The 20,626-nt window shown below is 46.2% G+C and overlaps 1 protein-coding gene across 1 annotated transcript in view; it reads left to right on the top strand.

Annotated features, from left to right (window-relative positions):
• trpn1 (transient receptor potential cation channel, subfamily N, member 1) overlaps positions 1-20,063 on the top strand; it is a 162,570-nt gene extending 142,507 nt beyond the window's left edge. Inside the window, exons 26-28 of the mRNA XM_038810458.1 lie at positions 13,511-13,663; positions 17,457-17,567; positions 18,249-20,063. Coding sequence (XP_038666386.1) covers positions 13,511-13,663; positions 17,457-17,567; positions 18,249-18,346 — 362 coding nt within the window. The 3' untranslated portion in view covers positions 18,347-20,063. The remainder of the gene's footprint in view (positions 1-13,510; positions 13,664-17,456; positions 17,568-18,248) is intronic.
• Positions 20,064-20,626: the final 563 nt, after the last annotated feature.

Raw genomic sequence — 20,626 nt, 5'->3', positions numbered from 1 at the left:
GGTCTGGCGGTCGTCCTCCGGTGTTCTCTCCCTCCGGCAGTTATGTGCCTCCTTCTCCTGGAGGGTGGGGTGGGAGAAGACAGAAAGTGTAGAGTATTAGGCAGTTGGACGCATGCTGGGGGTTGGCAGTTGGTGGTGTCCGTGGCCAGGGCACCCGGTTATGTTGGGCCGGTATGGGTGCTGGCATTTTGTGCAGGGTGGGGAACATGCACACTGCCAGTGGGTGGGTTTTGGTCGCCCTCCGGATGCGGGGCAGGTTGTGGGTGTTTTGGGCAGGAGTTGGTGCCAGGGGCACAGTGCTGCCTACTCACCCTGGCAGCCCTGAGAAGCTCATGCTGTCCGGTCCGGGAGGTGGGACCCACGGCGCTTCTGATCTCTGCCACTTGCGCCCAGGACTGGTGTATGGCAGCAGCTGGCAACCTCCTTCCCACCCTAAGGTACAAGATAGCCGGCCTCCTCCATGCCATCCAACAGGGTCTCGAGTTCCGCATCCACAAACCGGGGTGCCACTCTCTGTGCTGCCATCTTGTTGCTAGGTAAGTGTGTGTGGGGAGTGGAGTGCTAATATGCAGAGCTTGTAGCCTCTTGAGTATCAATCCCAACCCCAGCGAATCGGACGCCGTTTTTCACTGGAATTGCTCATGTTCCATGTGGCATCGATGCTAGCCCAGTAACAGTTGATGAATCGGTCCTGGGCCAACGCCAATTTTGTTCTCCTGGAAGTCCACCGATCAGTCCCAATGTCAACACATGTCTCTGAAATAGAGAATCCCGTCCCAGGGCTCTGCATCGAGAATAGTGCATTGCTCTAAGACATTGATGCCGTCACAATGGGAGAACACATAAGACTGTAGCTGTGGCTCTTGTTGATCTGAATTAACCAATTCTCCAACCATGCACGACTGGGACTTTAAATATCAGAATACACACCATTTCAGTTTCAGCGCTGCATATCTACACTTTGCACCAATAGGCTGAAAACTGGGTTCAGTACATGAGAAATTTCCCAAATTTATTGCAAACCATTGGGGATCTTTCACTCCGAAAATGAGAATATTAGGTTAACTTTTTTGTTTTAAATAATTTTTATTGAGAAATTTTGATTTTATACAACATAACGCACCTTAGTAAAATACCGAAAATAACAATAATATTAACAATCATATACATTCGCCCCATCCCCATGAACCAACCCAGCATTTTAACAACAACGCAAATAACACACTATAAAGTTACAGAATAAACACTACAATAATGAACCACCCCCCCCCGGGTTGCTGCTGCTATTGACCCAGTTACCTATCTCTGAGCCAGGAAGTCCAGAAAAGGCTGCCATCGTTTATAGAACCCTTGTATTGATCCTCTCAGGGCAAATTTGACGTTTTCCAATTTTATAAATCCCGCCATGTCACTGATCCAGGTCTCCACGCTTGGGGGCCTTGCATCCTTCCATTGTAACAGAATCCTTCGACGGGCTACTAGGGACGCAAAGGCCAGGACACCGGCCTCTTTCGCCTCCTGCACTCCCGGCTCCACCCCAACCCCAAAAATCGCGAGTCCCCACCCTGGTTTGACCCTGGATCCAACCACCCTCGACACCGTCCCTGCCACCCCCTTCCAGAATTCTTCCAGTGCTGGGCATGCCCAGAACATATGGGCGTGGTTCGCAGGACTCCCCGAACATCTGGTGCACCTGTCCTCACCCCGAAGAACCTACTCATCCTAGTCCCGGACATATGGGCCCGGTGCAGCACCTTAAATTGGATGAGACTAAGCCTCGCACATGAGGAGGAGGAGTTGACTCTCTCCAAGGCCTCCGCCCAAGTCCCATCCTCTATCTGCTCCCCGAGTTCCTCCTCCCATTTAGCCTTCAGCTCCTCCACTGACGACTCCTCCACCTCCTGCATTACCTTATAGATGTCAGACACCTTCCCCTCTCCTACCCACACAATATTAGGTTAACTTGACTCTTACTTCAGCAAGCAAAACTTGCCAATTTTTGGTTGATTTCAGTCCTGCTGAAGCCTGTAGCAAAGCATCTGACATCTCAAACAGTGAGAGTCGTGGCAGAATTCAACTCTCTGACCCATTTCACAGATTGGTCTGGCAACTGCTTGGTCCAAGATCGCAAGAACCTGCAGACTGGTGAACTCAGTCCAATGCATCACACAAGTTTGCCACCCTCCCACTGAATCGGTCTATACCTCCCGCTGCCTCAAGAAGGCAGACAGCATTGTCAGAGACCCCTCCCACCCAGGCATTCCAGACCCTTCCATCAGGTAAAAGGTACAGAAGTCTGAAGGCTTGCACATCCAGACATAGGAACAACTTCTTCCCCACAGCTACTAGACTCCTCAACGACTCCCCCTCGGACTGATCTGTTCCCTGTAAGAACATTATTCACGACGCCAAATGCTGCTCTTGCTCATGTATTTGATTTGTTTGGCCCCTTGGTCCGCTCTGTAACTAAACACTCTGTAACAAACAAAAAAATGGTTGATGTACCATTTGTCAATGTTCTCTGTTGATTATTCTTTTTGTCCACTATGGGCAGCACGGTAGCATTGTGGTTAGCACAATTGCTTCACAGCTCCACGGTCCCAGATTCGATTCTTGGGTCGCTGTCTGTGCGGAGTCTGCATGGTCTCCCCGTGTGTGCGTGGGTTTCCTCCGGGTGCTCCGGTTTCCTTCCACAGTCCAAAGATGTGCAGGTTAGGTGGATTGGCCATGTTAAATTACCTTTAGTGTCCAAAATTGCCCTTAGTGTTGGGTGGCGTTACTGGGTAATGGGGATAGGGTGGAGGTGTGGGCTTGGGTAGGGTGCTCTTTCCAAGAGCCGGAGCAGACTCGATGGGCCGAATGGCATCCTTCTGCACTGTAAATTCTATGATGTACGTAGTGTGTACGTTCCCTCGGCCGCAGAAATATACTTTTCACTGTACTTCAGTACATGTGACAATAAATTAAATTAATTAAAATTTTCAACCTGCTGTCCATACACAGTGAGAGAGGAGGTCAGTGGCATTTCAGCTGGAAGGGGTATGCCACTGGTGACATCAAAGTTGATCTGGCATACTCTGCAGGTGAGGGGAGTTGGAGGAAGTGGGTTAGGGGCAGGGTGGGGAGGGATAAGAAGAAGAGTCAGTCCTGAGGCAATCACAGGAGTGGAAGAGATTCCAAAAGTTCCCTTGTGAAGCCCAGAAGAGCACCTTCTGAGCCACAAGGAATCTGCAGAAGGTTAAAAATGGTGAATTACTCGAGCCTCTTCTAACCATGGTATTTGCTTATTGTCACAAGTAGGCGTCAAATGAAGTTACTGTGAAAAGCCCCTAGTCGCCACATTCCAGCGCCTGTTCGGGGAGGTTGGTACGGGAATTGAACCGTGCCTTGGTCTGCTTTCAAAGCCGGCGATTTAGCCCTGTGCTTTTTTATTTCCTGCTTCCAGGCTTCATGATGAGCGAAGCGCTCAATGTCTTTGCTATGATTGCCAATTGAGACACGTCAGATTCCAGATGATGTCTTTGGGCTCCAATATTTCAATTTATCTGAGGCTGCTGCCTGCCTACAGTAACAACACTGACGCTGCAATTAAGATGAATGCTGGCACAAATGCATCAGGAATGCAAGGTTACGTGTCCTGCTGCCATAATACATAGAAACATAGCCCTTCAAGCCTGTCCTGCCGTTCATTATGCTCATGGCTGACCATGCAACTCAATAGCCTAATCCCGCTTTCCCCCATATCCTTTAATCCCTTCAGCCCCAAGTGCTTTTTCTAACACTTCTTCAGGGCTGGATTCTCTCTTCCTGTCGACACCGGTGCAGGATTCATGGGGCTGGATTCTCCGCAGCCCCGCGGCAAAATTGCGTTTGGCGCTGGGGCGGAGAATCGACTTTTACGCCCGAATCGGGCCCGGCGCCACTCCCGCGATTCTCGGGTCCCTGGAGAATCAGTCGCCCACGAATCACGCCGTGCGGCTGTGGAGCCATTGCCAGAGGCCCTCCCACCAATACTCCGATCCCGATCAGCCAATTTCTCAACGGCGTAGTTCTAACCACGTCAGGCCGGTCGGCTCAGTCCGCGGCCGCCCTGGTGGAGGGGGCTGCGGACCCCTCACTGGGGGGGGGGGGGCGGGGGGGGGAGCCTTTGCAGTGATCGTGTGGATCAGATGAAGCGGCGCGGGGCCGATTGGGGGGGACCTTCTTTCTTGGTGCTGGTCCGCGGTCCGAGTCCACCATTGCATTCGGTGCGGCCGCTGGAGGCCGGCCCCTTGCACATGCTCAGACTCAGAACTGGAAATGCAGGGCCCATATCCGCAGCCAAAGCTGCGTGAAGCTCCCAGGGTCCCTGCAGGTAAGTGAATTGATCTCTATTTTTTGCAGGAAACTGGGGAGTGTAACGGCAGAGTTTTTCTGCTGGTGTGGGAAATAGCCCCATTTTTGGAGAATCCAGCTCATGGAGTTCCACGACAGCAGAGCTGGTGCCGTAGGTGGGCTGATTCACCAACTGTGGAGGGGCTCGCACCAGCAACACACAAAACACAGTCGATTCCAATGAAAAACGGTGCGGGATTCGCCGGGTTCGTGAGTGACACTCGGGAGGCTGACAAGCTGCAGCCACATATACACATTACACTCCCCACACACTTTCATCCCAGCCAACAAGATGCGCTGGAACGCACCCATCCAGCTGATGGGTCAGCTAGGGCCAGAGGGCACCTAGAGGGGTGCCCTGGGGGATACCCACATGACCCGTGTCCCTAAGTTCACAGTGGGCAGTCAGTGGCGTGCACAGCTGCAGCCGCGGCAATAGTGTTCTGTGCCCATCCACCCCGACTCCACAGTCCACCTCCTGGCCATCCCTGCTATTCCCCCGGCCCAAGCAGAAGCCCCACTCCGGTCAGCGGCACAACTGTCAGCTGTCAGAATGCTATGGGAATGTTGGACGCTTTTCGTACCCCCTCTCTATCCCTCATCAGCAGCGATACCAGTTTCACGATTTTTAAAAAGACAAGTGAACCTTGCCGTCGGGAACTTGGCCCATCGGAGGCAGAGAATTGGGGAGGCCCTAGAGAATACCACTTATATGCAAACAGTGTTTACTGTACCTGCGTGCCTGAACGCATTGGAGCCGCTGTCGAGGCGACGGAGAATTTCAATTTGCCGTCAAATTGGCGCCCACCGTGATTTCAGCATCGAACAAGATTGCCCGCCCAATCGCGTTTCCCGATTTCGCTGTCGACTGACGGAGAATCCCGCCCACAATGTTTTGCTGTCAACTACTTCCTGTGGTTGAGAATTCCACAGGCTCACCATTCTCTGGGTGAAAAAGTGTCTCCTCACCTCAGTCCTAAATGGTTTACCTCGTACTCTTACTGCGGCCGCTGGATATGGACTCCCCCACCATCAGGAACATTCCTCCTGCATCTACCCTGTCTAGTCCTGCTGGAATTTTATAGGTTTCTATGAGATCCCCCCTCATTCTTCTTAGCACCAGCAAATATAATCCTAACCAACTCAATCTCACCTCATATGTCAGTCTGCAGCCCCAGGAATCAGTCTGGTAAACCTATCTGCACTCCCTCTATAGCAAGAACATCCTTCCTCAGATCAAGAGACCAAAACTGCACATAATATTCCAGGTGTGGCCTCACCAAGACCCTGTATAATTGTAGCAAGACATCCCTGCTCCTGTACGCGAATCCTCCCCCTATGAAGGCCAACATATCATTTGCATTCTTCACTGCCTACTGCACCTGTACACTTACCTTCAGCGACTGATGTATAAGGTTTCCCTCTCTCATTTTATAGCCATTCAGATAATAATCTACCTTCCTGTTTTGCCAGCAAAGTAGTAACCTCAAATTTTTCCACATTATACCTCCAACCAGAGCAGCATGGTAGCAAAATGGTTAGCACAATTGCTTCACAGCTCTAGGGTCCCAGGTTCGATTCCTAGCTTGGGTGACTGTCAGTGCGGAGTCTGCACGTTCTCCCCGTGTCCGCGTGGGTTTCCTCCGGGTGCTCCGGTTTCCTCCCATATTGCAATGATGTGCAGGTTAGGTGGATTGGCCATGCTAAATTGCCCTTAGGTTAGGTGGGGTTACTGGGCTATGGAGATGTGTGGGCAGAGGTCTGTATCAATCACAAACCTCATGGATTTGGCTCCATTTTGTGGAGGATTTTACGTTAGAAGGTACCAAACAAGCAAGTGATAACATCAACAACCTAAGTGCTGCTCTTAAGGGACAGCATGACAGATAACCTAGATAATCTGGATGGAGTATTCAGCTTGCCCAGTATATCAAGCTAGTATAGGTGCAACTTGGCAGCAGATGGGTAGAGGTCACACGTTTGGGCTCCTACAGATTTATGGGGTAAGTATTGCAGGTAGTATAACCGCTACAACCATTAAACCAGTGAACTATTTCGAAACTTCCAATCACTAATCAAATAAGGCTAGAATAACTGTGACTGATATTAGCAAACAAATAAATATCTTCAGATGACATTATTTTGTCTGTTATCTCAACCATTAGCTTGTTTATTTTAAATGTGTTAAGCTCTCATCCACTCATACCTTCAACAGCAGTTGCTGGCTGCAAATATTTAAACTTCCAGCTGAAAGCTCATTTATTTCCTGTAAAATTAAAAGGGGCCATTTTAAACACCAGATGCCCAGGATATAAACACCCAGATGCCCAGGATATAAACACCCAGATGCCCAGGATATAAAGGTGGCTTGTGAAAGGGAAATAATGCTAATGTAATTTATTGGAATTCTTTGCAGTAATAAGCAATTCCTGTACCAGCCTCCCCGAACAGGCGCCGGAATGTGGCGACTAGGGGCTTTTCACAGTAACTTCATTTGAAGCCTACTTGTGGCAATAAGCGATTTTCATTTCATTTCATTTCATTTGTCAGAGTCATTAATTGTTAGGAGCTTGGTTTTTGCACCATTGATTGTAACTCAATTTTCTGGATGTGTCTGCTGGATTGTCCCTTTTTTTTTAGCACACATTCCATACCTTTATTAATGAGCAGATGTCATAAGCGGTTGAAAAGGTCAGTTCACCACCACCTTCTCAAGGGAAATTAGGGAGAACATAAGAACATAAGAACTAGGAGCAGGAGCAGGCCATCTGGCCCCTCGAGCCTGCTCCGCCATTCAATGAGATCATGGCTGATCTTTGTGGACTCAGCTCCACTTTCCGGCCCGAACACCATAACCCTTAATCCCTTTATTCTTCAAAAAACTATCTATCTTTACCTTAAAACTGTAATGAAGGAGCCTCAACTGCTTCACTGGGCAAGGAATTCCATAGATTCACAACCCTTTGGGTGAAGAAGTTCCTCCTAAACTCAGTTCTAAATCTACTTCCCTTATTTTGAGGCTATGCCCCCTAGTTCTGCTGTCACCCGCCAGTGGAAACAACCTGCCCGCATCTATCCTATCTATTCCCTTCATAATTTTAAATGTTTCTATAAGATCCCCCCTCATCCTTCTAAATTCCAACGAGTACAGTCCCAGTCTACTCAACCTCTCCTCATAATCCAACCCCTCAGCTCTGGGATTAACCTAGTGAATCTCCTCTGCACACCCTCCAGCGCCAGTACGTCCTTTCTCAAGTAAGGAGACCAAAACTGAACACAATACTCCAGGTGTGGCCGCACTAAACACCTTATACAATTTTTTTTTTTTTTTTTTTTTTTTTTTTTTTTTTTTTTTTTTTTTTTTTTTTTTTTTTTCAACATAACCTCCCTAGTCTTAAACTCCATCCCTCTAGCAATGAAGGACAAAATTCCATTTGCCTTCTTAATCACCTGTTGCATTGTAAACCAACCTTCTGTGACTCATGCACTAGCACACCCAAGTCTCTCTGAACAGCGGCATGCTTTAATTTTTACGTTTTAAATAATAATCCGTTTGCTGTTATTCCTACCAAAATGGATAACCTCACATTTGTCAACATTGTATTCCATCTGCCAGACCCGAGCCCATTCACTTAACCTATCCAAATCCCTTGCAGACTTCCAGTATCCTCTGCACTTTTCGCTTTACCACTCATCTTAGTGTCATCTGCAAACTTGGACACATTGCCCTTGGTCCCCAACTCCAAATCATCAATGTAAATTGTGAACAATTGAGGAGCAATAAATAATCACCTTGCCAGCAAGGAAACCACAGGCCAGTTAGCTTAACATCTGTCACAGGGAAATTGCTGGAATCTCTAATTAAAAAAATTTTTTTTTATAAATTAGATTACCCAATTATTTGTTCCAATTAAGGGGCAATTTAGCGTGGCCAATACACTACTGCACATTTTTGGGTTATGGGGGCGAAACCCACGCAGAAACGGGGAGAATGTGTAAACTCCACACGGACAGTGACCCAGAGCCGGGATTGAACCTGGGACCTCAGTGCCGTGAGGCGGTTGTGCTAACCACTAGGCCACCGTGCTGCCCTGGAATCTATTATTAAGGAGAGTATTGTGGGGCACCTAAGTAATCAAGTAGAGTCAAGGTGGCTTGTGAAAGGGAAATAATGCTAATGTAATTTATTGGAATTCTTTGCAGTAATAAGCAAAATGGATAAAGGAGAACCTGTGGAGGTGCTTTACTTATATCTCCAAAAGGCATTTGACAAGGTGCCACATCAAAGGTCACGATGCAAAATAAGAGATGATGGTGTAGCGGATATCATATTTGCATGGATAGAAGATTGGCTAGCAATTGGGGTTGGCAAGATGTGACAGGTAGAGTGCCAGATGGATTAATAATGCGGCCTCAACTATTTACAGTTTATTTTAATGACTTAAATCAAGGGACCAAATGCATGGTTCCCAGATTTGCGGATGACATAAATTTAGATAGAAAAATAAATTGTGAAAAGGGCATAAGGATTCTGCAAAGGGACTGGACAGATTAATTGAATGGGGAAAAAATTGGCAGATGGAGTTTAATGTGGGAGAATATGAACTTTTCAAGTTTGTCAGGAAACATAGAAATTTAGAAGCAGGAGGAGGCCATTCAGCCCTTTGAGCCCGATCCGCCATTGATTATGATCTTGGTGAATCATCAAGTTAAATACCCTGCAGGGGCCTGTATCCGCAGCTAAAACTGCGAGAAGCACTTCGGGTCCCTGCTTGCCCCCTGCAGGGCATTGAATTAGGTCAACTTTTGTTTTAATATTTTTATTCTCCTCATTTTTCACATTTTCTCCCAAATTTACACCCACCAACAAGAAACAATAATCAGTAATGAATGCAATGTCAATCCCCATGTCAATAACAACAATCCCATCCTCCCGCCAAACATTAGCCCGCATGTTAACATAAACAAATAACAAAAAGGAATCAGGAATCACCCATAGTCACCATTACCACATGCAGTCCCCCTCCCCCCAGCTCTCCCAACACCCCCCCCCCCCCCCACAATGCTCAATGTAATCCAATTCTCGAACGTGCATAACGAATAATGTCCATGAATTGTACAACCCCTCCATTCTTCCCCTCAGTTCAAATTTGACTTCAAGAGTCAAGAATTCCAGCAGGTCCCCCCACCACACCAAGGCACAGGGTGGAGAGGATCCGTCCTTGGCCGATAACGAGGCGAAGGCTACAACGCCTGCGTCCGTGCCCGTTTCCAACCCAGCTGGTCCGACACCCGAATATGGCCTCCCGAGGGCCCAGGTCCAGTTCCACGTGCACCACTTTAGAGATTACCCTAAAAACCTCTTTCCAGTAATCCCTAGATTTGGACAGGACAAACACACATGAACATGGTTTGCGTGCGCCCCCCTCCACAACATTAACACACATATTCTACCCCTCAGACAGCCGGCTAATCCTCGCCCTTGTAAGATGCGCTCTATATACCACCTTCAGCTGTATCAGCCCCACCTCGCGTTCGAGCACCTCACACCAGAACCCCTCCTCCATACCCTCTCCCAACTCTTCCTCCCACTTTGCCTTGATCCCTTCCAGCGGTACCTCCTCTTCCAAAATAGCCCGGTAAACGCTGACACGACCCCCTTCTCCACTCCCACTGTTATCAGCACCTCCTCCAGCAATGTGGAAACCGGCTCTACTGGGAAGCTCTGTAGCTCCTTTCTGGCAAAGTCTTGAACCTGCAGGTATCTAAATATTTCCCCTGCTCCAGCCCATGCTTCGCTACCAGCTCCTTCAATCCAAGAAACAAATCTTTTAGTGTCCTAATTCCTTTCTCCTCCCATCTCCAAAAATTTCCATCCCACTTCTCTGGCTCAAATCTATGGTTCCACGAATCAGCATTTCCTTGACCCTGCCCCCAACCGAAGTGCTGGCGAAACTGCCTCCAAATTCTCAATGAAGCTATTACTACCGGACTCCCTGAGTATTTCCCCTGGGCCGTCGGGAGCGACGCTGTTGCTAACATCTTCAATCCCGACCCCCTACACAAACTCTCCTCCATTCTGACCCACTGGGATTCAAACCCTGTGACCCAGCTCCGTACCATCTCCACATTTGCCACCCAGTAATAATACATCAGGTTCGGAAACTCAAACCCCCTGCCTGCCTTCCTCTCTGTAGTAGCACCTTTCTTAATCTGGCCACCTTCCCTCCCCATATGAACGAGGTAATCATCCCTTCAATCTCTCTAAAAAATGCCTTTGGCAGGAAAATCGGCAGGCATTGGAAAATGAAAGAATCGCGGCAACACGTTCATTTTAACCGTCTGTACCCGGCCCGCCAGTGACAGAGGGAGACCATCCCACCTTGCCAGATCAGCTTTCACCTCCTCACCAAACTAGAAATGTTGTACCTACGGAGCCCCCCCAATCCCAAGCAACCTGTACCCCCAGGTATCTAAAGTGAGTCCCTGCCTTACAGAATGGCAGCCCCACCCCCACCCCTGCTGCCACCCCGGCCGAGACACCACAAAATAACTCTTGTCTAGATTTAATTTGAACCCAGAGAAAGACCCAAACACCCGAAGCAGCTCCAGTATCCCCCCTATTGACACCTCGGTGCCGACACGTATAATAAGTCATCGGCATATAAGGACACCCAATGCTCTATCCCCCCCGGTACTATCCATTTTCATACCCCTGAACGTCTTTACGTGATGGTCAATGGCTCAATCGCGAGTGCAAACAGCAGGGGGGACGTAGTAGATCGTGGAGATCTACCTGCAGTCTCGCTTACACTTTAAAACACGGTAGAAATTTGAGTTACACTTCTCGGATGCAAGTAAGAATTTTTTATTGCCTCTACTGATTACAATTGAGAGAAACTTAAATCTATTCTCAATAAAGCCTTGCCAACAAAAGACTTAAAGAGAAGTAACTTATAAAACAATTTTAACGTTCAAAAATAGTACAGAAATGGTTTCTTGCTTAAAGCAAAACAGCTTGCGCAAACTTTAAGAGTTAGAGTGGAAAAGTGAAAATACGAAAATAAAGATAGCAAGTAGTTAGATCAAAGTATAGAGTAATACTGGATAGAAAATGGCTGTCTGAACTCTCGTGTTTAAGGAAAATTTTATCAGTCTGAGGCCATCTGTCCATACCTCTATGTCGTCCTAATTTGTTTGGGTGAGTTTCAAATACATTTGATTGGATGGTTAACTGTCAATCCTCAATGTGCAACATAAGTTTTAAATGTTATATGTTTGAATATTTGTGTGTACTATGGAATGTGATTTTGTGCTGTAATCGGGTCTTATTGTAATCGGTTCTTTCTGGTTTTCTGCTGACTCTCATTTTATCCATATTCTGAACAATTGTGGCTTCATATTGCTATGGTGCTTATTTCGACCTTGATCTGATTACTGGTACAGCTCATTTCTTAATATGAAATCTGTTCATTAGAACAATAGTCAGTTCATATTGTCAGTAGAAATGTTGCCTTTATCTTCAACTAGTTTGTAAATGTGTCAAGCTTTGTACCTCTGTTTAAGTTATGTGTTTTGTCATGGCCTAAGGTTATGAATACTGAAATCCTTATTTTAAAATGGGTATTAAAGACTGGGCTTTAATATTTACACTAAAATGGCCTTTTACCCTTCAGAAATAGCTGATTTCCTTCATAGGTCTACTATTTTATCAGACTTTCGGGAGTTAAACTCCATCGTTTGTACACCGGGCTGGGGACATAGTCTCACTTTGGGAGAATCCAGCCCCTGTTTCTAAGTTTACCCTGTATAATCCTGTTAGAATTTTGTAAGTTTCTATGAGATCCCCTCTCACTCTTCTAAACTCTAAATGAATTTAATCCAAACCGATTTATTCTCGCCTCATATGACTGTCTCGTCATTCCAGGAATCAGCCTGGTAAACCTTCACTGCACTCCCTCCATATGAAGAAAGACAGCATATTATTTAAATGGGGAGAGTCTGCAGAACTCTGAGATACAGAGTGATCTGGGAGAACTTTCAAACTCCAGACAGGCAGGCATCCAAGGCTGGAATCGAACCCGGGTCCCTGACATTGTGGTGCAGCAGTGCTAACCACTGTGCTACCATGCCAACCCTAATGAGTTCAGTAAAATTCATCGTCTCTCACCCACCTACCAATAAATCGGAGTGTTGGAGCTCAACCAATACCTGAAAAAGAAAAAGTTCATATTTGAGGTATACTGGGTGGGATTCTCTGATCCTGAGGCTAAGTGTTGACGCCAATGGAAACGCCATCGCGTTTCCCGATGGTGTCAACACGGCCTCAGGAGCAGCAATTCTGGCCCCTACAGGGGGCCAGCACGCCACTGGAGCGGCCCACGCCGCTCCAGCTGCTGATCCTGGCATCAACTGGGTGCCGCGAGGTCCGCGCATGCACAGTGGCACCGGCGCCAACACGTGCATGCGCAGTGGCTCCCTTCTCCGCGCCAGCCCCGACGCAACATGGCGCAGGGCTACAGGGGCTGGCGTGGAAGAAAGGAGGCCCCCAGCCCGAGAGGCCGGCCTGCCGATCGGTGGGCCCGATCGCGGATCAGGCCACAACGGAGGCCCCTCCCGGGGTCGATCCCCCCTCCCCACCCACCCACAGGCCACGCCCGGACCCTTCCACGCCGAGGTCCCACCGGCTGAGAGCAGATTAGAACAGCGCCGGCAGGACTCGGGTACTTTGCTGCGGCCGCTTGGCCCATCCCGGGCTGTAGAATGGCCCCCGACCGGCGCCGCTGACCATACTGACGACAATGGTGTTGATTCTCTTCTCTGCACAGAATCGCGTCGGGGCGGCATGGCGCGATTCGCGCCAGTCGCGGGGATTCTCCGGCCCAGCCCCGGCTGAGAGGATCCCGCCCAATGTTTCACATAACTGATCTGAAACATTAACACATCTTTCCCATACAAACTGACCCATATTTAATTTCCTGTGATTATTTTAGGGCACGAGAAGTATTGTTTTATTGTCCACTGACAGTAATATCCATACCAACCTTCTTAAATACATTTAGCCAAGCCCCATTTTCAAGATGGTGGAATTTTGAATTTAAGACCATGATGTGTTTGTTATTATCTTAAACCATAGGTAAGTTGTGCTCCACAGAGGGCAGGGAGTTGATGAATGAAGAAGATGACCTTGACACAATATCGGATACACGCTCTATCGACATGTTGGCACATACATCTGTTGGTTGGATACGAAACACCTCAAAGAGAACAACACAAGTCTCTCCCGAGGGTACGTTAGGCATTTTCTTTTCTATGGAAGTACCAATGTTGTAGGTATCAATTTTCATGAAATGGAGGATGGCACGGATTATGTTCGGTTAGATTTGATGTTGGGACCACACTTGAAAAATAATTAGCAATCAAGGAAATGGATAAGAGGATACAGCTTTGCAGTAGGCACATGCCACTGGGGGCGAACAAGGGGGTTGACAGAAAGAGCAGCCATAAATATGCATTGCATTCCACACAGCTACTTCATGCTCACTAAACATTTGGATGCAGTCGTTCTGCTTAACAAATTGCTAGGTGGACTATATAGTGTGAGGTATTCACTTTGGTAGCAAAAATACAAAAGCAAAACCTTTTTTTAAAAGGCATGAGACTTGTAAATTTGTTGTTTGTAGGGACTTGAAACTAATCACACTAGGGACAAAAGGTTAGCAGGTAAAGAAAACAATTAAAGGCAAATGACATGTTGGCCTTTATTACAAGGGGATTGGAGGACTAGAATAAAGTGTCTTGCTACAGTTGCTCAGAGCTTTGCTAGGACCACACCAAGAGTATACATGCCATTTTGGTCGCCATATTTAAGGGAAGACAGAGTTGCATTGGAGGCAGTACAGTGAAGGTTCCTGCAATGAGTGATTGTCGATGATAAGAGAACTAAGAACTATACAGCACAGGAACAGGCCCTTCGGCCCTCCAACCTGTACCGGTCATAATACCACCCTTGGCCAAAACCCTCAGCATTTCCTAGTGCCGTATCCCTCTATACCCATCCTATCCATGCATTTATCGAGATGCCTTTTGAACTCCGTTAATGTGTCTGCTTCCACAACCTCCCCTGGCAACGTGTTCCAAGCACTCACCACCTCTGTAAAAACCTGCCTCGCACATTTCCTCTAAACTTTATGTCCTTAAACCTACATCCCTAGTGACTGACCCAGCCACCCTTAGGAAAGAGTGCCTGCCCATTCATTCTATCTATGCCTCTCATAATCTTGTAAACCACTATCAGATTGTCCCTCAAACTCCGCCGTTCTAATGAAAACAGTTTGTGTCTATTCAGCCTCTCTGCATAGCTAACACCCTCAGACCAGGCAACATCCTGGTAAACCTCCTCTGCACCATATCTAAAGATTCCACACCCTTCCTGTAGTGTGGCAACCAGAATTGTGCACAATATTCCAAGTGCAGCCTTACCAAGGTTCTATACAACTGTAGCATGACTTGCCAGTTTTTTTACTCGATGTCCCGCCCAATGAAGGCAAGTATTCCAAATGCTTTCTTGACTACCTTGTTCACTTGTGTTACCACTTTCAAAGATCTGTGGACCTGTATGCCTAGATCTCTCTGACTTTCTATATTCCTAAGAGTTTTGCCATTTATGGTATATTTCCCTCTATGCTAGACCTACCAAAATGCATTACCTCACATTTATCCGGATTAAACTCCATTTGCCATTTCTCTGCCCAAGTCTCCAACCTATCTATGTCCTGCTGTATCCTCTGACAATCCTCAACACTATCTGCCACTCCACCAACCTTGGTGTCATCCGCAAACTTACTAATAAGACCTGCTACATTTTCCTCAAATCATTTATGTATACTACAAACAACAGAGGTCCCAGCACTGAATCCTGTGGAACACTACTAGTTACAACCTTCCATTCAGAAAAACACTCTTTTACTGCTACCCTTTGCCTTCTGTGGCCGAGGCTGAGTAAGTTGGACCTATACACTTTGGAAATTTGAAGAATGAGAGGTGATCTTATTAAGACATACAAGATTCTGAAGGGGCTTGACAGAGTAGACGTTGAGAGATTGTTTCTGCTGTTTGGGGAATATAGCACACAGGGACATAGTCTCAGGATAAGGAAATGATCATTTAGGACTGAGATGAGGAAGAATTTCTTCACTCAAAGTCGAACAAATCTTTGGATTTTTTCACTCCAGATGGTTTTGATGCACCTTTTGGTGACAATATTTAAGCTAAGATCACTCAGGAATCAAGGGAAATGTGAGAAAATGGCAGGAAAGTGGCGTTGAATCCAAAGATCAGTCATAGCGGAGATAGCACAACAGGCCGTAAACTCAATCTCCAATTTCTTAAATAAAGGCAAAATGCTGGAGATGCTGGAAATCTGAAATCAAAACAGATAATTCTTGAAAGACTCAGCAGATCTGGTTGCATCCGTGGAGAGCGAAGCAGAGTTGATGTTTCGAGTCCATATAACTCTTCTAATTATTATGTTGCTATATTCTTATGTTCTCTGTGTACAGAAACTGACCTGAGAGAGATTTCAGAGTAAGTTCATACCCATTCAATGCAAATGTAACAATAGACGAGTGTCGGGTGTAAAGACTTGTATTCGTTGGTATATCTAAATGGCCAGTATCACTTTGAATGGCTGTTATATGGTCCACTCGACACTCCTTTGATTCAAGTCATTGATAAAACCAGGTCAGGCAGAATAATAATGGGGTGGCACGGTGGCACAGTGGTTAGCACTGCTGCCTCACAACACCGGGGACCTGGGTTCAATTCCGGCCTCGGGTGACTGTGTGGAATTTACACTTTCTCCCCGTGTATGCGTGGGTTTCCTCCGGGTGCTCCGGTTTCCTCTCACAATCCAAAGATGTGCAGGTTAGGTGGAATGGCTACGCTAAATTGCTCCTTCGTGTCCAAAGATGTGCAGGTTAGTGGAGTTACGGGGATAGGGCGGGGGAGTGGGCATAGGTAGGGTGCTTTTTCAGAGGTTCGGTGCAGACTTGAAGGGCCGAATGGCCTCCTGCATTGTAGGAATTCTGTGATTCTAATAGTTGGCATATTTGACAATGCCTATTTTATCCCCACCAAGAATAATTTCCACCGCAGGGTATTAGGATTTTGCCTCCCCTCCCCCTTCTCCTCCCCCTCCCCGCCAAAACCACCACACCTTTATTAGTATATGTGCTTCATTCAGAAGCTTGTTTTCATAGATCATAGAATTTACAATGCAAAGGAGGCCATTCGGCCCATCGAGTCTGCACCGGCCCTTGGAAAGACACTCCACCCAAGCCCACACCTCCACCGTAACCCAGTAACCCCACCTAACCTTTTTGGACACTAAGGGCAATTTAGCATGGCCAATCCACCTAACCTGCACACCTTTGGACTGTGGGAGGAAACCGGAGGAAACCCACGCAGGCACAGGGAGAACGTGCAGACTCCACACAGACAGTGATCCAAGCCAGGAATCGAACCTGGGAACCCTGGGGTTGTGAAGCAACTGTGCATTTGGCTAATGGGTGGTTATTATTTCAGTGTGACACACACAAGTGAATATTTCCCTTAGATTGCAAGATTTGGTTTCTCCTAAAGATTTTCACCGATACAGAGAGCTGGACTTTTTATTATGATCAGGCAGAAATCCATAAAATACTTGTTGCCACCCAGGGATACATTAAAAGCAGGATCTAGCTGTCCGAACCCACATTCCAGGGAACATTTAGGTGAATGACGTGTTACAGCCTTCCCAATTAAGATGAAATATAAATATGGAAAGTGCCAAGGAAAGACAAAAGAACAGTAAACGCAACGTTAATCAAAGGAAGAGACATTTTTCTGAGCCTGGCTTCATTTCTGGCTATTTTAAAAGCCTGGGGTTGAGCAATCAAGAAAAAATAGGCAGAAGCAGAAGCATAAATCTAAAATATTTGTAATAGTGTAAAGTTTAAAACCAAATGCTGATGGTAGAATATTTCTAATTTTAGCCAAGTATGAATTTGGTAAATCAGACTTCCAACGTTGCCTCTTCACAGGTGGTTTCTTAAGAGGCACCCGACAAAATGGTCCGATGCAAATTGAAGATGTTATCGACTGGCACAGTGTTGTGTTTCGTTACCTAACAATGAAAGGGCAGACGGATGCTGGTATGTTTGAAAAGAATTCCTCTCATTATGAGGGAGCAAAGAACACAAAACGTTTCGCGTTTTTGGTATATACTAAGATCTGAACTGGTATCTCCACTTAGGCGGTCTAAAAAGTTAAAGCATAAAGGAACTTTTTAACAGTGTTTTAAGCACAGTTATAAGAATGTGCCAAGCTGCTGATGTGCATTCATTTTTATTGACTGAGAATGGAATGGGACACGTAAGGTGGTGTGGAGCTTGAAATGGCACCTCGTCACATTGGCGATGCTCAGGTTAAAGAAAAGCAGTCTTCAATAGCCTAAGTGTTGCTTTGCAATGCCAGTTGTGAGCAAGACTTGCCCAGTCTTTGCCATCGGGCATTGTCATTCACAATTTGTGGATTTCAGCATGGCTCTCCAACCATGTATCCAAAGGAAGGACGATAAACAAAAACCTGAAACAATGCAGGGAAATAATCATCCGTACAACCCCCCCCCCCCCCCCCCCCCGATACAAAATTATTTTTCTTTCACCTTTCATCATTGTTTCTGAATTGCTACTGTTCAGTCAGTTTAAAAAGGAGAGGCAATGTATTTTGTGGAAGGTTAAATTGGAGGTATTTATTTTCAGTTCAGCTGCTTCAGTAAAGGTACACTTCTCTGTAGAAAACAGATTTTTGTTTTGATCTTCTGTATCGTTTAGGATTGGTCTTGATACAGCTGCAGTACGAAGGAAGGCCCAAGGTCTATAAGTGTGATTTTGGCACCAACTGCCAAATCCCAGCTTCATCAAGATCGTGAGGTGCTGCCCAGTTTGACGACAGTTTTGCTCAATGACGTGTGTGGGAACCAGTGCTGCGGAACGTGCATCTTTCCAGGACATCAACTCTGCTGAAAGCATTTACTTGTCAAGTAACAGTGATCTGTGGAGCAGTATCTTTGTAACCATGAGGAAGAGTGTGTAGAGTGTGATATATTTTTAATTCATTTTGGAGTTATTGTATAGTTTAAAGGGTCTCACCTCCATGTGTAAGTGCTTAGCAGAGGTCTCTTTATATTCAATGGGAGCACGGACATAAGACAGTGTGTTATTTTGTTGCAGAGTGCAACAGGACATGACAAGATTGGCCATACAATTCACACTTTTCATGAAATGTACCTCTTTAAGCAGGTAGGTGTCTCATTAATTCTGTTTAAATAACGTGCTTATTTTAGCCATTAGAGCTGAGAGAAATGAACCAAAAATAAGGAAAACTTTGAACAGAAGTATGAATGGTTGATGATCAAATATTGAACAGTTGAACCTTGAAATGTGTTTCCACCAACTTCCTCCTCTCCTTCTTCGTTCTGCATTGTTTCACTCCTAATCAAATTCTGAAGCATTGAAGATGATGTCTGAAATGCAGACCTTTCTTTCTTGTCAAAGCTCTATTTAGTTTGAGGTATAATAATACATTCAGAATATATCTCGTACTTGTGCTCCAGGTGTAGCAAACTTCTAGCAAAATGTTGAGCTGTTCCAGCAGTGCACTTTTTTTGAACATCTATTTTCCTTTTTCTTCTGCACCAATTCTGATCCTCCTCAGCCTAGAGCATAGGTAAATGATCAGCTCTAAAGCCTTTTCCCTTGATATAATCAGAATATGACTCGTACTTGTTCTCCTGTGCTTCCCTCACATACCAGTCGTCTGAGCTTCCACTACAGCTCTCAATATTGGGTAACTGCTTCTTGTACTGCAAAGGAAGCTGCAGCATAACCATCACAGCTGCATTATAGTTGGGTCCACAAGTTCGCTGATGGAGGTTGCTACATCTCCAGGCTGGAACTATTTTGTTCTTCATCATCTGCAATTTTTGCTGAGTCAGGCCAACTTTTAAGCTCTCATGGTGCATGTCATCTCCAAGGTGGAAGAGAGAAACTTTTGAAAGTTAAGTTCAAAATATCTTACCCATGCCCCCATACCAAGCTACAGCCCTCCAGCCACTCCCAACTGCCCCATATACCCTCCTTCTAAGTTCTGCCCCTTCACACTCATCTCCATCATCCCTCATATGCTCCATGCTAACCTATGCTTCTCCACCAATCCGCTATGGCCCCTCATACCCTCCATGCTAAGCTATAGCACTTGCTTGCCCAGTCTATGATCTATGCTTTATGATCTATGATTCACACACTGTATATACTCTGTACAGGACCAATAAACCCAACAGTAAAATAAGATGTATGATAAAGCTTTATGATCAGTGATTCACTCATAGCTTTCTATTATGAATCTATAAAAGTGTCAATCATCCAAACTCTTTAAAATATCAATGGCTGAGACTGCAACCACTTGAAACCTCCTTATCTTGTGTACATAAGCATTGTGCAATTACAGCTTTTTGAACAGTCTTGGTGCTCAGCCAAGGCTCACTGCATTCATTGTCCTAAACCAGACCCAGCATTGCTTCCTTCTTGTTGGACTAGAAACATATTAAAACATTTTTAAAATGTATTTATTCAAAGTTTTCAAAACCCTCCAAAAAGGAAAATAATACAAAGAAAGAAGGGCAACATGCCAATAGAACAGCTTAACCCTCTAAACGATACAGTTTAGCAAATTAACACTAAATTCAAAACAGGATAGAGCATGCGCCCCTTACAAAAAGGGGAAAAAAATCCCCCCCCCCCCGTTGCTGCTGCTGTTTTTTTTTAAATTAAGGTTTTGCTAAATTTTCCATATTAAATAGTAATAATCTTAACACAGCAACTTAGTGAACATTAACATAGTGCATAAAGAGAATATACATCAGCAATCCACTAGACGTTACCCCACGCGCCTCAATCCTCCCACCCCCTCCCATCGGGGCACTCCCCCCCCCCCCCCATGGGTCGCTGCTGCTGAGTGTTTAATTTTCCTCGCGAAGTCAGCGGACGGTATTGTGCCCCCGCTCAACAGCGGCAGCTCTGTACCCGTGGCAAAGTTATTCACACACATATCCGTTCGTGGTGTTGTCCCTTGCTTCTCCCAGACGGAGTTCGCTGACGTTGTTGTCTCGAGCGCACTTCCGCTTCTGCGGCCCTCCCGTCTTCCCCATTTT

The sequence above is a fragment of the Scyliorhinus canicula genome, chromosome 10, assembly GCF_902713615.1.
Source record: "Scyliorhinus canicula chromosome 10, sScyCan1.1, whole genome shotgun sequence".
NCBI classification, from domain to species: domain Eukaryota; kingdom Metazoa; phylum Chordata; class Chondrichthyes; order Carcharhiniformes; family Scyliorhinidae; genus Scyliorhinus; species Scyliorhinus canicula.
This window is presented reverse-complemented; position numbering and strand designations above follow the sequence as displayed.